Source organism: Balearica regulorum, chromosome 8, assembly GCF_011004875.1.
Source record: "Balearica regulorum gibbericeps isolate bBalReg1 chromosome 8, bBalReg1.pri, whole genome shotgun sequence".
Taxonomy (NCBI): domain Eukaryota; kingdom Metazoa; phylum Chordata; class Aves; order Gruiformes; family Gruidae; genus Balearica; species Balearica regulorum.
In genome coordinates this window covers 14,288,464-14,301,746 of record NC_046191.1, presented here as the reverse complement: position 1 = coordinate 14,301,746, position 13,283 = coordinate 14,288,464, and the positions used below count along the sequence as shown (strand labels likewise).

Below are 13,283 nucleotides of genomic sequence, written 5' to 3'. Positions count from 1 at the left end.
CCATGCTTTTCTTCTACTGGGGAAAGGGAAGAAAGGAGCTACCAGTGCTCTCCAGAAGTTGTGCCTTCCCACCAGCTGGTGTTGGAGGTGAGCCTAGAAAGAGGTGACAACTGCATTTTTTGTCTCTGCACTTTGAATGGGATTTCTGGCGAATACTGCATTTACATAGAAACAACTGCTGCATGGAAATATACTTTCAAATACGCAGGAAACCTTTTTTGCTTGTGAATTTTCAAGTCACTTAAGTGACCGCCGTATTTTAGATCACACAGAACAGAAAGTCTCCCAGAAGCTGGCCTTGGCCTGCCTGTTACTGTTTGTGTCTCTCTGTGAGGCCTCAAGCTGCAGCTGAAAAAATACAGAAAATGGGGCCACTACACGTTTTTAATCCCCCCTCTTCCTCTTACCAAAAAGATCTATTTTTTTGCCATGCAAATACTCATTCCTATTTCTCTCCTAATAAGCTTATCTTGCTTGCAGTTTGACTAAGCTCATGTTGTATTCAAAACTCAAAGTTTCCTAATTAAAGTCCAATTCCAGCACTCCTCCTTAGATATTCAGAGCTTCTGCACACTGTGAAGAAAGATATTTTTAGAAAATATGGGCCACTTAATTCCCGTTAAGTTTTCTCTAACAGATGGTATAGTTATTTGATTTATGCATTCACCTTCACGTGGCCCTGCTGACTGCCAGGTTTTTTTAAACCTCCAAAATTCTTTTTTGTTATGCACTGAAACTTCAACCTTTCCACTGCATGAAATATTAGTTTTACTTAGAAAATCTAACTGCGTGCAATTTTCATGTTACTGAAATTGTGCACGGTCTGGTGATTAATTGTATTGTCTTGATCACAGCCTCAGCCTGATGTTCAGGGCTCATTACAGCGGGAGGAATTCAGCAGAACAGGAATCTTAACCAGGTGTGGCTTATTAAAGTGGCAGCGCCCAATTTAAAGACCATAAAGGATTTGTATCAAAATTGATGCTTTTAGCTACTTTCCCCTCCCAGGATTGTAGAGATGTAATACAAAAAGGACAATGAAGCTTGCTCATGAAAATCACTCACATCCATCATGTGAAAAAGCTGCTCAGATCTGTTCCTCCCTTGAGTGGGAAGAGTTGCAATATACCTTTAGCACAGCACATTCATACCAAACATCTTCAAAACTTTCCTTAGTTTGACATAGATTACAGTTCCGAACGCACAGTTTGCATTATGTACTGAATCATGTCTTTCTCATCTCTCAGGAAAATGTTTTTCTTTCCTCTGAAGATGCCCTTACAGCATCAGTACAAATACTGAGGAGAGGTAAATCTTGTAGGAAGCTATCGACAGCATTTATCTTGACTTCAACCCAGACTTCATATTTCCATTCCATATTTTATGCAGTCTAATCTGATGCGGGGAAAAACAGCATGGGCAGGGACAAAAAAAAAAAAAAAAAAAGGAAACTTTTTACTACCAGGTGAACCTATCTCCACCCCAGTGTAAGTGCTTATCCCTCACAGCTGACACTAGTATGCTGGTGGTAAACTGTCAGGTGGCCAGCGAGGCTCATTACCTACCAGACAAGCAAGGCACCTTGCTGTTTGTTCAAATGTTGGGAAGCTTTCAGAACAGAGAAGATTTAAGTGGGATTGTTGCCCCACTCCCAACCTTTAGATAAACCATGTGAGTTGGGTGTGGTTTTGTTGCTGTTGTTGTGAGGAACTATAGCCTGATGCTTCTCTGCCTCAGAAATGTGAGTAAAACTTTGCACCTTCTCACAGCTATAGAAAACAAAGTTTAGGTGAAGGGGCTAAATTTGAAATTGTAGTTTGCTGCCATTTCATTGTGCTCTGTTGGTGTCAGGTTAAAGTATCAAATGCAGCCATGCATTCATCAGTTACAGTGTTTAAAGTAGCTGCTCCTTGCAGGTCAGTGCTGGTTTGTGCTTCCTTAAACCAACAAGTATTTTTCTACCATTAAGAATGGACTAGGCATGCTGTGAATCTTAAAAAAAAAAAAAAAGACATCTGTGACATTGTTCATGACTACAAAGGATTTATCTGGTGACTTGATACCCATTTTCTCACTGGATTTGCCACTGAAGTGCTTACAAGCAGAAAACAGTATGGGAACTCCACCACCTTAGTGTAAATATTGAGTGTTTAAAGAGAATGACTATTATAAGACTAGTTTCCTTGTTATTAGGGAAAGCAAGGAAAGAAGCAAAATGTCTTTGAAATGAGATTGAAGCTTAATCCTCAGCAAATCCAGAACTTTACACAAGGTGATACTTTGCTTTTTTTGTATTCTGCATGCTTTAGCACTAGCCCTAAATGAGCTACAGACAAGCAAAGAGGACTAGCTGTTCCACATCCATAGGAAGAGTAATGTGATATGCTTTCAGTAGTTATTGAATGGGAGGAATATCATAATGAGAAGCAATTAATGACAAGAAAGCCATTGGAAATGTAGGTTATCATTTACTCTCGTAAAGATTGTATTTGAAGTCTCTTAAATACTTAAAAATTATAGATGCGGTGGTATATATTTTTTGAAGGAGGTTCATTCCTTATGTTGTGTATCTGACAAATGCTTTGATCCATTAACTACACGTGGCTGACCAAGAAGTTTGGCAGCGGATACTGCTTATCTGAAAAGAAGTAAGCCAGCGAGTGGAAGGTCAGCCTTGCCAATAGCTGTTGTTATGGGAAGCTCAAATAAGGAAGAGGGAGAAGGACAACGCCTGCTGAGAACAGCCAGTCTGACGTGGGCTGGTGAGAAAGGGAATTCTCAGCCAGCGAAGGCTGAAACAAAGCGAAGGTGCATGTCCTAGCAGGCTTTAAATAAAGGAGAGTAGACTGGAAAGCTTACACAGCTTCTGTGGAAGCAGGGCCTAAGGAATTAGTGACCCAGTCCAAAACAGATCCCACAGGAAAAGCAGAATTGTTGCAAAGCGTCAGAGTATTATCTCAGTGAGCAAGAAGGGAATTGCAGGGGCAAGGCTGGTGAGGTGGTACGGTGAGCTGCCCTGAGGGGCACGCATTGCACCGCTTCGTTCCCATATGGAGTTGCTAACAGTGCAGTAAGATTACACGTCCTGCTCCCAAGCCTATCGTTCCTTATTCTTGTATGGGCTCCTCCTTTTCCTGCCTTGTAGTGACTCTGGAAATCTAGACTGTGGCTGGTGGTGTGGTATATGTTTCTTTAAGAAGGTGCTCTATAGAGATATCTTAGAATTAGCATGTGTATCATGAGACATAGAGGTTGCCATGGTAAGTACACATTTTTTAATTGAATAGCAGACTAATAGGCACATAAAACCTCCATAACTTGTTGGCACATAAATTACCTCTCCTGGGGCTGTAGGCAATTAAACATACTTCTTTTCTGAAATTCTTTCCAAGTCTTTTTCTCTGTTTTTGTTTAGATCAGAACCTCTCATATTTCTTTCTCTTTTTCCCTCAACAATGCTTCTTGGTTTTCTTTTGTCCCTTTTAGATTACTCTATCTGTCTTTCTCTCTCCTGCCTTCTCCTAAATGTCATATACTTCAGAGCAGGGTAATAAAGAGCATATCAAGCTATAAAAGGGGTCTGGTTGATTTTTTTTTTAATTATTATTATTTAAAAAGCATTATTCAGTAAATTTGGTATTCATGGAATTCTCTGAGTGCAAAATAGTGTGAGGCTTATATAATATTACTTGCCTATTTGGGCAAATAAATAAAGTGGCCATTATATCCCAAAAAGTATGTTCAAATCGAAGATATGCATTAATATACTACAACCTAAGTAGGTGTTTTAATAATCACCTTTATGCAGCTCCCCTAAGGCCACATGTTCTCCCCAGAACATACATTTATGAGATTTTGTAACTTTAGAAAATGGAGTAATGCTGCTGTAAATCTTGTTTGTTTCATTTGCTTCATTTGAGCTATTCTGATTTGAACTGGCTGGCCCGGAGATCTTTTAATGTTATTCTCTTTGCTGACAATACTTTCCTCATTGGGCATGTTTTATTTTGCTCTTCCAGTGGTGTAATGAATACATCATTTACCTATGTGCTTTGTTTCAGAAGCGGGCATTGTCTCTAATCTCTTCAGCGATACAATAAATCACAAGCTGAGGCACTGCCTTCTCATTCCAGATTTTAAAGATTTTTTCTTTTTTTTTCCGGTTACACTGTTGTTATAGAGAAGCAAATCGAGAGAAGGTTATTTGTACTTGCTCATACCTCAGCTATTTTTAGAACCTGTATTGACAAATTTTCAACTAGACATTGTATTTCGTAAAGAGTGCTGCCCTGAAATCACTGTGGCTTGAACAATAAGAAAATTCAGGACTCCAGGAGGCCAACACAACAGGATATCCATAAGTAACAACGCCTACTTATCAACAAGGGGTGAGCTTAACAGTCTTGTTCCTGGCTGTGACAAACAGTGAGCAGAATTCCTAGCGAGCCGGAGAGCAGCGAATAAATGCACAAGATAACTCTGAAGAAAGATTAGGCGCGGCTGACTTGGTCTGTTCTTTTGCACAAATCAAGAGCAATTTAAAACAATAATGACTGATAGTTTTCCACAGACAGCCTGACTTTTATCCTATTGCAGTACAGAGTTCATCCACCTTTGTTTTTTTGCTTTGATTTCGGTGTTCATTTTTTATGATGTTCATTTTTTATGATGAAAGTGGTCTTGTCTTGAAGGAACAGATGAGTAGTCTTTTTTCTTTCTTTTTTCTTTTTTTTCTTTCCCCTGAGTAGTTCAAAGACACCTTTAACGGCTCAGAACAAAAGGAAATTATTGTACAGATCAAGGGATTACAAAGCAATGTTTTTACAGATTTAAAATAAAATATAAACAGCTGTTGAGAGATGAACGGCACAGAGACAGTTGTTGCCAATTCATTAATAATACCAACACAAAGCCACTCTGTTTATTATGTTTTTAACCCATGTTTGTCAATAGGGAAAACAGTCATAATTTGAACTTGTAAAAATAATGAATATATACCAGATAGGTTCAGTGGAGAGATTTGAGAATACCAGCATGACTAGCGTTTGCCATCTGTGTCTGTGTAATCAATATTTTCTAACAGCGTAATGAGAAATAGCTCATTTATATCCTTGCCCCTTTGGCCCAAACAATTAGTCACTGTTTGTAGCCTTGTAGGTTTGCCCGCTTTAGGAGGCGAATGGAGAATATAGGCAGTCGCATGTATTAGTGCAACCTGTCCCTAGTTGGAAGGAATTTACGCAAAGTCTGTTTTCTTGAATGCGACAAGAAACAAATGTGTTGCCGGCCCTCCCTGGGCATGGAAAGCTTTGAGGCAGAGCTCGGTCGCTCAACTACTTCTCTCCTTGCTACCTTCTCTTCCAGTCATATTCAGCCTGCCACAGCGTCCCTCCCCACCGCCGTTTCAGCATGGAGCTCCCTGACCACCTCGGCAGCTCCGGCAGCCCATCGCTTTGGGTGGCAACTTCACGCGTTCCCTTTGACTGCAGGAAGGCGGTGGAGTGCTCCTCCCGGCCCTCTGGAGGAGGGATGTTTAACAATCACATGGGTGTAACCAAATCCGTGCCATTCAATGGGAAGTTTGATAGCTTCTACTAGCACTTTACCATAGCAGAATTTCTTTGATGCAGACTATCCAGCACACTAGAAATGATGCTTTCTAATGGCAAAAAAACCAGAGCGTGGCAATGGTGGTCAAGCTTGAGTTCTTAGTCGTATGGCAAGTGCAAGGAGAAGAGACCTAAGACAAGCAGGGATAACGCTTCCTCATCTCTCGCTGGGGGCACTGGCGTTGCATAAAGACTTGTAGCTAAACAGAAGTTCCTGTGGGACTTTGAATATAGGACAACAAATTTTGTAATGGAGTGGTAAGCTACATCAGGCCCTAATCTCACAGCTGTGTAACAGCTCTCTCACACAGAAAGCACTTAATTTCAGTGTGTGTTTATAGCAATTTTCAGGCTATAAACTGCAGGAATTAAGTTCTCAAATAGACGAGAACTTTCCTTTTTGCCAAAAAGCTCTCACTATCTCTCTGTACCTGTAAAGTATATAACAAATTGATAAACTACAATCTGAGAATGGTAAGTACAGTAGATAGTAGTCCACTCTGCAGAGTTTTTTCTCTTTGGAAAAAGCTTTCTATAATTGAATAGACTTATATGAAGCGTTCTATAGAATTTCTAAACTATCTGTCACTGTATGCTAGAGAATAACAGCTTTCAGTTTTGGACAATCAATTCTGAAACTTTTTCAGTTTTTGACTAAAGTTGAAATCATACAGGTCTTTAGGTTTTAGTAAGCAAAGGCTTAGGCTGATGTTAATTGTGTCTGCTTCTCTCTTCCTAAAATGCCATTAAATCAGTTTGTATAGTATCTAAATAATTTCCCAAGTGTCAGTGTTCTGGTTTCTTGAAAGGACTCTTACCAGTGTGCTGGTTTTGGCTGGGATAGAGTTAATTCTCTTCATAGTAGCTGGTATGGGGCTGTGGTTTGGATTTGTGCTGAAAACAGTGTTGATAACACAGGGATGTTTTCGTTACTGCTGAGCAGTGCTGACACAGAGCCGAGGCCTTTTCTGCTTCTCACCCCACCCCACCAGGGAGTAGGCTGGGGGTGCACAAGGAGCTGGGAGGGGACACAGCCGGGACAGCTGATCCCAGCTGACCATAGGGATACTCCATATCATATGATGTCATGCTCAGAATATAAATCTGGGGGAAGAAAGAGGAAGGGGAGGGGATGTTTGGAGTGATGGCATTTGACTTCCCAAGTAATCATTACGTGTGATGAAGCCCTGCTGTCCTGGAGATGGCTGAACACCTGCCTGCCCATGGGAAGGGGTAAACGAATTCCTTGGTTTGCCTTGCTTGTTCATATGGCTTTTGCTTTACCTGTTAAACCGTCTTCATCTCAACCCATGAGTTTTCTCACTTTTAGACTTCCGATTCTCTCCCCCATCCCACCAGGGCAGAGTGAGCGAGCGAGCGGCTGCGTGGGGCTGAGCTGCCAGCTGGGGTTAAACCACGACAGCCAGATATAATGATATTTAAGGAATCCAACAGTACAAGAAGTATCAGCAAATGCATTGGGCTTTTTGTTTGTTTTGAACGTCTTGTCAATATTAAGACCGTCTTCCTGGGGGAGCCTTACTGAGTTTTGAACACTTGTCACTGGCTCTCAGGTCCCTTCATTGCTGGCAGCGACCAGCACAAAGGTAGCACAGGCTACTCTATTTCATGCAGATTTACATGGTGGGCGATGAGAACTATGTCCCTGCATGCCTCTGAGGGCATTACATTAACTCTTCAAAGGTTTTAGTTTAATGATACTCTCATGGTGTATCCTCTCTGTCTTTTGCTCCTCTGCCAGGACTCCTTGAGATACCAGTGCATTATCATAGAGCGGTGCTTGCACCAGCCAGGTTGCTTTGGATGAGCTGTTAAACCATGCTCCTTCTCTAGCCACTGCTGTTCTTAGCTAACAGAGGGCAGGTAAAACTTGGGCATTACTACTGTGACTGCTTTTGTTCTGCACAAAATAAGCCTGTTGACGCTTTCTTCAATGTCTTTCAAATTAATACGTTTTTCATGCTGAAAATGTAGCTTTAAATCATAAAGTCTTTTTAAATATGCAAGGCCTGATCCTGATGTCTTTGCTTATGCTAAATAGGACTTAAATAAGTACTTTTTCTAACTTTCTATCCAGAATGAGAATCTGGCCCCTATCACCTCCTGAGGGGGATGTATTCAATGAAAATTGCATATATTCAGGTTGAGGTACTTTGTTCAGAACTGGTGATAAGGTGGTACTTGTGCGTATGATGTACATATGTGAGCATAAGCCATGAACTGCCAATTACTATCAAGGACACTCTGATGTCAGTGCTGAACTTCCCAAAGGGATGTAAAAAGGAACATTAACTGTTTAAACGTGAACAAAATCTTGCTGCACAAAAGAATTAAGATACTTGCATCCAGATTCTCTAGACACCAAAGGACAATGCTCGTCTTGGTTTAGAATGAGATAATACAGACGGGAAGTGTAGAAAGAGGCAGTTAATATTTACCAGGCTGGACGATGTATTTATTTATTTACAAACTATTCCAGGTCTCATACTGCCGTTACTCATATTCTTAACAGTTTCTTTTCTGTGAGCAATTCTGTTGTGCCCAGTGCGAGAGAGGACAGTAAACAGATCTTGAACGCTTCATCAAAATTCCCTTTCTATCACCACTCAGCACTTCACTTGACTTAAATAAGCCAAATTAATGTGCCACGGGAGACTTAAAAAGCAGTTTTCTCCTCCTGCCCCCAGGTGTTTCTTCTGCTATAAAATAATTTAGCCATGTTTTATCAGCAACATTAATAGTAAATGCTTACTCGATAATCCTTCCTGGGAGCATACATTTAGTATATCTACTAGCATGCAATTATGACTCTGATGGAAAGGTAAGTTTTCACTGATAAGATACCTGAGAAAGCCAAAACGTTGCTCTTGCTCTTATGGTGGCCTAAAATCCTCTATATCTATTAAGATGGGATAAATTTACAGTGAACTTCTGCTTGGACACATGCACTTAGTATAACCTCTTTCATTTACAATAGCAATACATGTGTGCCTTGTTTTTGCAGTATTTACTTAAGACCTATTAGATGGAGCTGATTTATGGAAGAAACAGATCATCCATCTCCAAAAACCTAGATCCCCTCAAAATGCTTTATTTTAGATACCAAAATAGTCTCTTCAAACTTTTCCTTTTTTGGAAGCATAATCTATGTCTAGAGTATAACGATTGCTACTTGAACCAGAGCTGTGTCGCTTTTTCTTTTGCTATGCCAGAAGTGGGCATTTGTAACCTAATTTTTTACCCAGCAAGTACCAGAAGAACAGGTCCGAATAGTGTGGATGCATTTAGTTTTCCATTGTAATGTAAGGACAGTGGTTTGCAAAGACTCAGGTTGGCTTTGTTTGGCTTGTATCTATATGCTTTTCTGCTTCATACAGTGAACTCTTAGTCTTGTTTCAGGTACCAAAGTATAAACATCAAAACAACAACAAAAAACAATTAATGTATATGTGCTCTCAACTTCCTGACTGTTTTCCTAGATTCAGTATTTAAATGTTGTTTTGGATGCTGGATTTCTCTAGGCAATGTTTGGAAGTTTATCTGGTTAGAATAATTAATTGTGAAATGTCTCTGTTGCATAACTACACCAGAGGACATGTTTGTGCCATCTCCTGCACTTGGCCCTGATTCATTCTGAAGTGTGTGAACAAAAGTTGCTGTGCAGGAAATCATAACACTGGATTTAAAATGGTGTTAGTGTGAAGAATTTTGGGGGAAGTTTTCCTTAGTGACTGCAGCCCACTATGTGATTTCCATGTAGTCTGATCTCTTCTGAACCCACGTGTGTTGCTGTGCCAAAATTTCTACAGCAGAAGCCAAGGAAACTGGTCGTTAGTATAAGGAGCAGTCAGTGTTTCTCCATCATGCAAAAGTGATGGTGATGATACAAGAGATCCTTTGGGTAGTATAAATCTTGCTCTTTTCAGGCACTTTAAGCCCCTTTAAGCTCCTTTCACCCCTACTATTTGTGGAATTATCTAGGGGGGGGCAGAGAATTGTGAGAGTGGGGTTAGGTTTTACTTTTCTGGCCCTCTGGATGCTTTGGGCTTTTAAGAAGCCTGAAAATATTGTGTTCAACACAATCACAGCCAGTGTTTTTTATGTAATATGACTCCTAGTCAGTCAGTTTGCCATAAAGTGACAAATGACAAACACTTGCTCTAAATATTTTTAATATAATTAATTTAAGCATAGTAAGATAATGCAGTTTCATAGCAAATTACATTTATTGATAGCAAGTGAAAATTTATACATTTGATGCACAATGACAAGTCTTGTCATATAGCCACTCATATATTTGTAACAAAGTTTGTTGTTTGAAATATTCACTGCTCAAATAGAACACAAAATCTTTTGATGCTGATAGTTTGTCTATTTTAAAGTAACTTTTATTCCAAACTAATAAACCTATAGTTTTTTGATGTATTTCAAGGCACAGAGCTGAGTCCTGCTCTCTAATGAGCTCTTTGCCATCCTTTTTAAGATTTTAGTGAACTATGACAGTGCAGTATTGTGATACGTGTCTTTATGGGGGCTTAGGTTTTGTGTTGTCTTTGTCCTTTCTCCACATATATGAATAGCATCTAATACAATAAAAGTACTAACACAGTCTTCAGGGGGATGTAAAATGCAATGTAATTGGCAAGTCCAGAGGTAAGATTGCCCAGAGGAGGGTGTGGATGCCACACATGTTGGGGTGATCCCAGGTGTCCACTCCAAAAAAAGGAACCCACCATCTGCTGTCCCCTGAAGGAGCACATTCTATCTCCGATATGTTGTAAGAGCGTGTAATTAAGTCCCAGTACCTCTGAGGGTTACTTTATTGAGGATCCTTAACGAAGCTGACTGTTTTGACTTTGTATTATCCAAATGATGTTAAGACCCACTATGCAACATCAAGCACATGATACGTTCAGTGCCATGTTCTAAGTACAAGGCTGGGTACATATTGTGACATGTAAGACAACTTAAATTGTACAAATTAGTCAACAGCTGCTTTAAAGACTCTTGATTGTACACCTGGGCCTGTGTATTTCCACTTCTCCAAAACTTCCAGGATTAAGACAGATCCTCATTCTGCAATGACACCTTTAATGGCACGGTTGTCGGGATGTCTCTGGCTGCAGTTCTTGCACATCTGTTGCGTGACTCTCTCAGGCTCTGATCCTTCTTCAGCACAAGATAATCCTTTTCCTTGTGACAGGTTTCTCATTTCAGGTGCTTTTGGCATAACAACCCAGACTTTCTCCCTTGCCATCTTTTGAATCAATAACTTTAAAATAATATTGCTGTGCTCATCTGAATGCAGGTCTGAAACTGCAATCCAATGTAAGATGAATATCCAGGAGAAAAAAGGGGGAAAGAGGGACCTAACTGCCATCAGATTAGTTCACTGAAATTATAACCTGGACTTTTCTTCTTATAATTTAAGAATGCACCCAAACATATGGTACAATCGTTATTATAAGAGATACTAAAAAAGGCGAAGAGGAGGGGAAAAACTTTTTGTCTGGAGACTTATAGAAGCCTGTTTCTTAATCTGCTGCTCAGCCTTCTCTTTTTTGGGATGATGTCTTTGTTTTGGGGTGCTTTGTGGAGATTCATTTAAAAGGAAGGGGAAAAAAAAAAAATCCAGAAAGACAGTCTAACCTCACAGCCAGCTCTTACCATCATGGGCTCGAGATGCTGTGCTCTTAAAAATGGCAAACTGCTGTCATCACACTTAGAAGCAGTTTCAGAGGTGACATTCTCTTGGCAAAGGTCATCTGCTGTTATGCAAGACAGGTTAGTACAACATTTTTTGTGAGATTGGAGTGCAGAGTGCATCAGCAAAGCTCCCTGAAACACATCAAAGTATATTATCTTTTCAGTAAAGCAAGGAGGATAACAGGTTTCCAGGTTCTGGCATGGCTGATGAGAGTCAATGTCCATCAGCAGTAATGCTCTGCATAAACGTTTACTCAACACGATGCAGAAAGTTTTCTATAGGGAATACCCCCCAAATAGCACCGTATTTCACAATTTTTGTCCAAATTCATATTCTGTTCAGGACAAAACACATGGTTGCAGTGGGTTATAATTTCAGAGCAGTAACTGAACTTTTATCAAAAACTGTGGATTTCTATTACTGGGATCTAGGCAGGCAGATACTAAATGTGGATCAAATACAGTTACCTATGATAATGCACTGTTTGTGTGTATATACACATTTTTATATATATAAAAGTGTGTGCGTGTATATATATATATATGCTGGTTTCTGTTGTCTACAGAAAAACCCTGGTGACTGGTCACTGCCCTTTAGCAGTCAGCTCCACCCAGTCAGGCAGAAGATGAAATGGGGTGAGGAATGGCATACAGGAACGGTTTTGTTTGGAATTATGAAGAATAGTGCTACTAAGCACATCTCACCCCGAAAGACAAAATTTTGTAATACTCTTTCCTTACAGCCACTTTTTGAGTAAGAAAAGAGAATAAGTAAAACCACTTTTCATTTTAGTTTTATATGGTCATATTATGATTTTTTTCTCTGTATGGTAGCTCTATTTTTTGAACTTGTCCTTGTTCATCACTTATGCAAATTCAGCTGTCATACAAATGCCATCACAGGTTAGCGCATGCCTCGTGTGTCAGCATTAACTGTGACTCTTGGAGGTATTTTAAAAGTAGTGCTGAGTAAATACAGCCATATCAGATGATTTTTTTTTGGGGGGGGGGGGAAGGATGAGGAAAGAATGTCATAATGAAAACAACACTGGATTTTCCCCTCTAAAGGTTATAGGACATGAGTAAGAGAGAAAAATCCTTTTCCCCCAGAAAAAAATGTTTTGTTGGGCATTTTGTTACATACTCTCATGTTTTACCATTAAAGTTTTAATTTGGAAACTTTTTTAAGTAATAAAAATGACATTTTGAAAGTGAAAACATCAGTATTTCTTGAATTAAATAATATGACAATGCAGTGATTGGACACTCCTTAGATTTTCTTCCAAAAATTTTTTTTGTTCAAGCACTTCATGGAGCTGGTCTTGTCCCTCCAATTTTTTTCTTGCTTAAAATGAATGACCGAACTAAAACTGTAAAATGTAGATAAAAAGCGAATCCTAGTGTTTCAAGGTAGAGAATTTTCTTTATGACAACAAAGGAGTATTTAGTTGATTGCTAAACTGTTGGATCTATAGAAATCAGAAATATGCATTAAACTCACAATATGACTTGAGGACAGAAAGTGCCACGATGTTGTTCTCACATTAGTGAATGATTAAAGCCACATTAATATGCCCTTGGCATTGAGGGGGAAAGGAGGAGTAGGGTGCAGTAGGAGTGGGTGCTGTGGTGAAATAAAACAAAGTAAGGGACAAGTAATGTTTTCTTCTAAAGCCTCTTGCATTTGTGCATGAAACTTCAGTAATGATATGAATAGATGAACAGCAATGCTGATGTTTAAAATCTCTTCAAAACAGGAATATTTGTGAACAGCATCTTGAAAAATTGCCCTGGTTTTGTGAGTTGTTAGGGCTTTTTGAACAGGGAGAAGGCAAAAAGCTGGAAGGGAAAAGATTCTCCACTGATAGATGGGTGTCTTTCAACTGAAGTCAGTGGAGCTTGGTTACATTAACTGAACAATTGACCCTCGTGCTGTAACCAGAAGGT

The 13,283-nt window shown here is 39.6% G+C and overlaps 1 protein-coding gene across 2 annotated transcripts in view; it reads left to right on the top strand.

Annotated features, from left to right (window-relative positions):
• Positions 1 to 3,223: 3,223 nt before the first annotated feature.
• The window catches only part of ADGRL4 (adhesion G protein-coupled receptor L4), a 161,549-nt gene continuing 151,489 nt past the window's right edge, over positions 3,224 to 13,283 (top strand). The window contains exon 1 of one of the 2 annotated variants that reach the window (XM_075759764.1): positions 3,224 to 3,260. In XM_075759764.1, coding sequence (XP_075615879.1) covers positions 3,230 to 3,260 — 31 coding nt within the window. In that variant the 5' untranslated portion in view covers positions 3,224 to 3,229. The remainder of the gene's footprint in view (positions 3,261 to 13,283) is intronic. The other variant, XM_075759766.1, reaches the window with a different exon arrangement.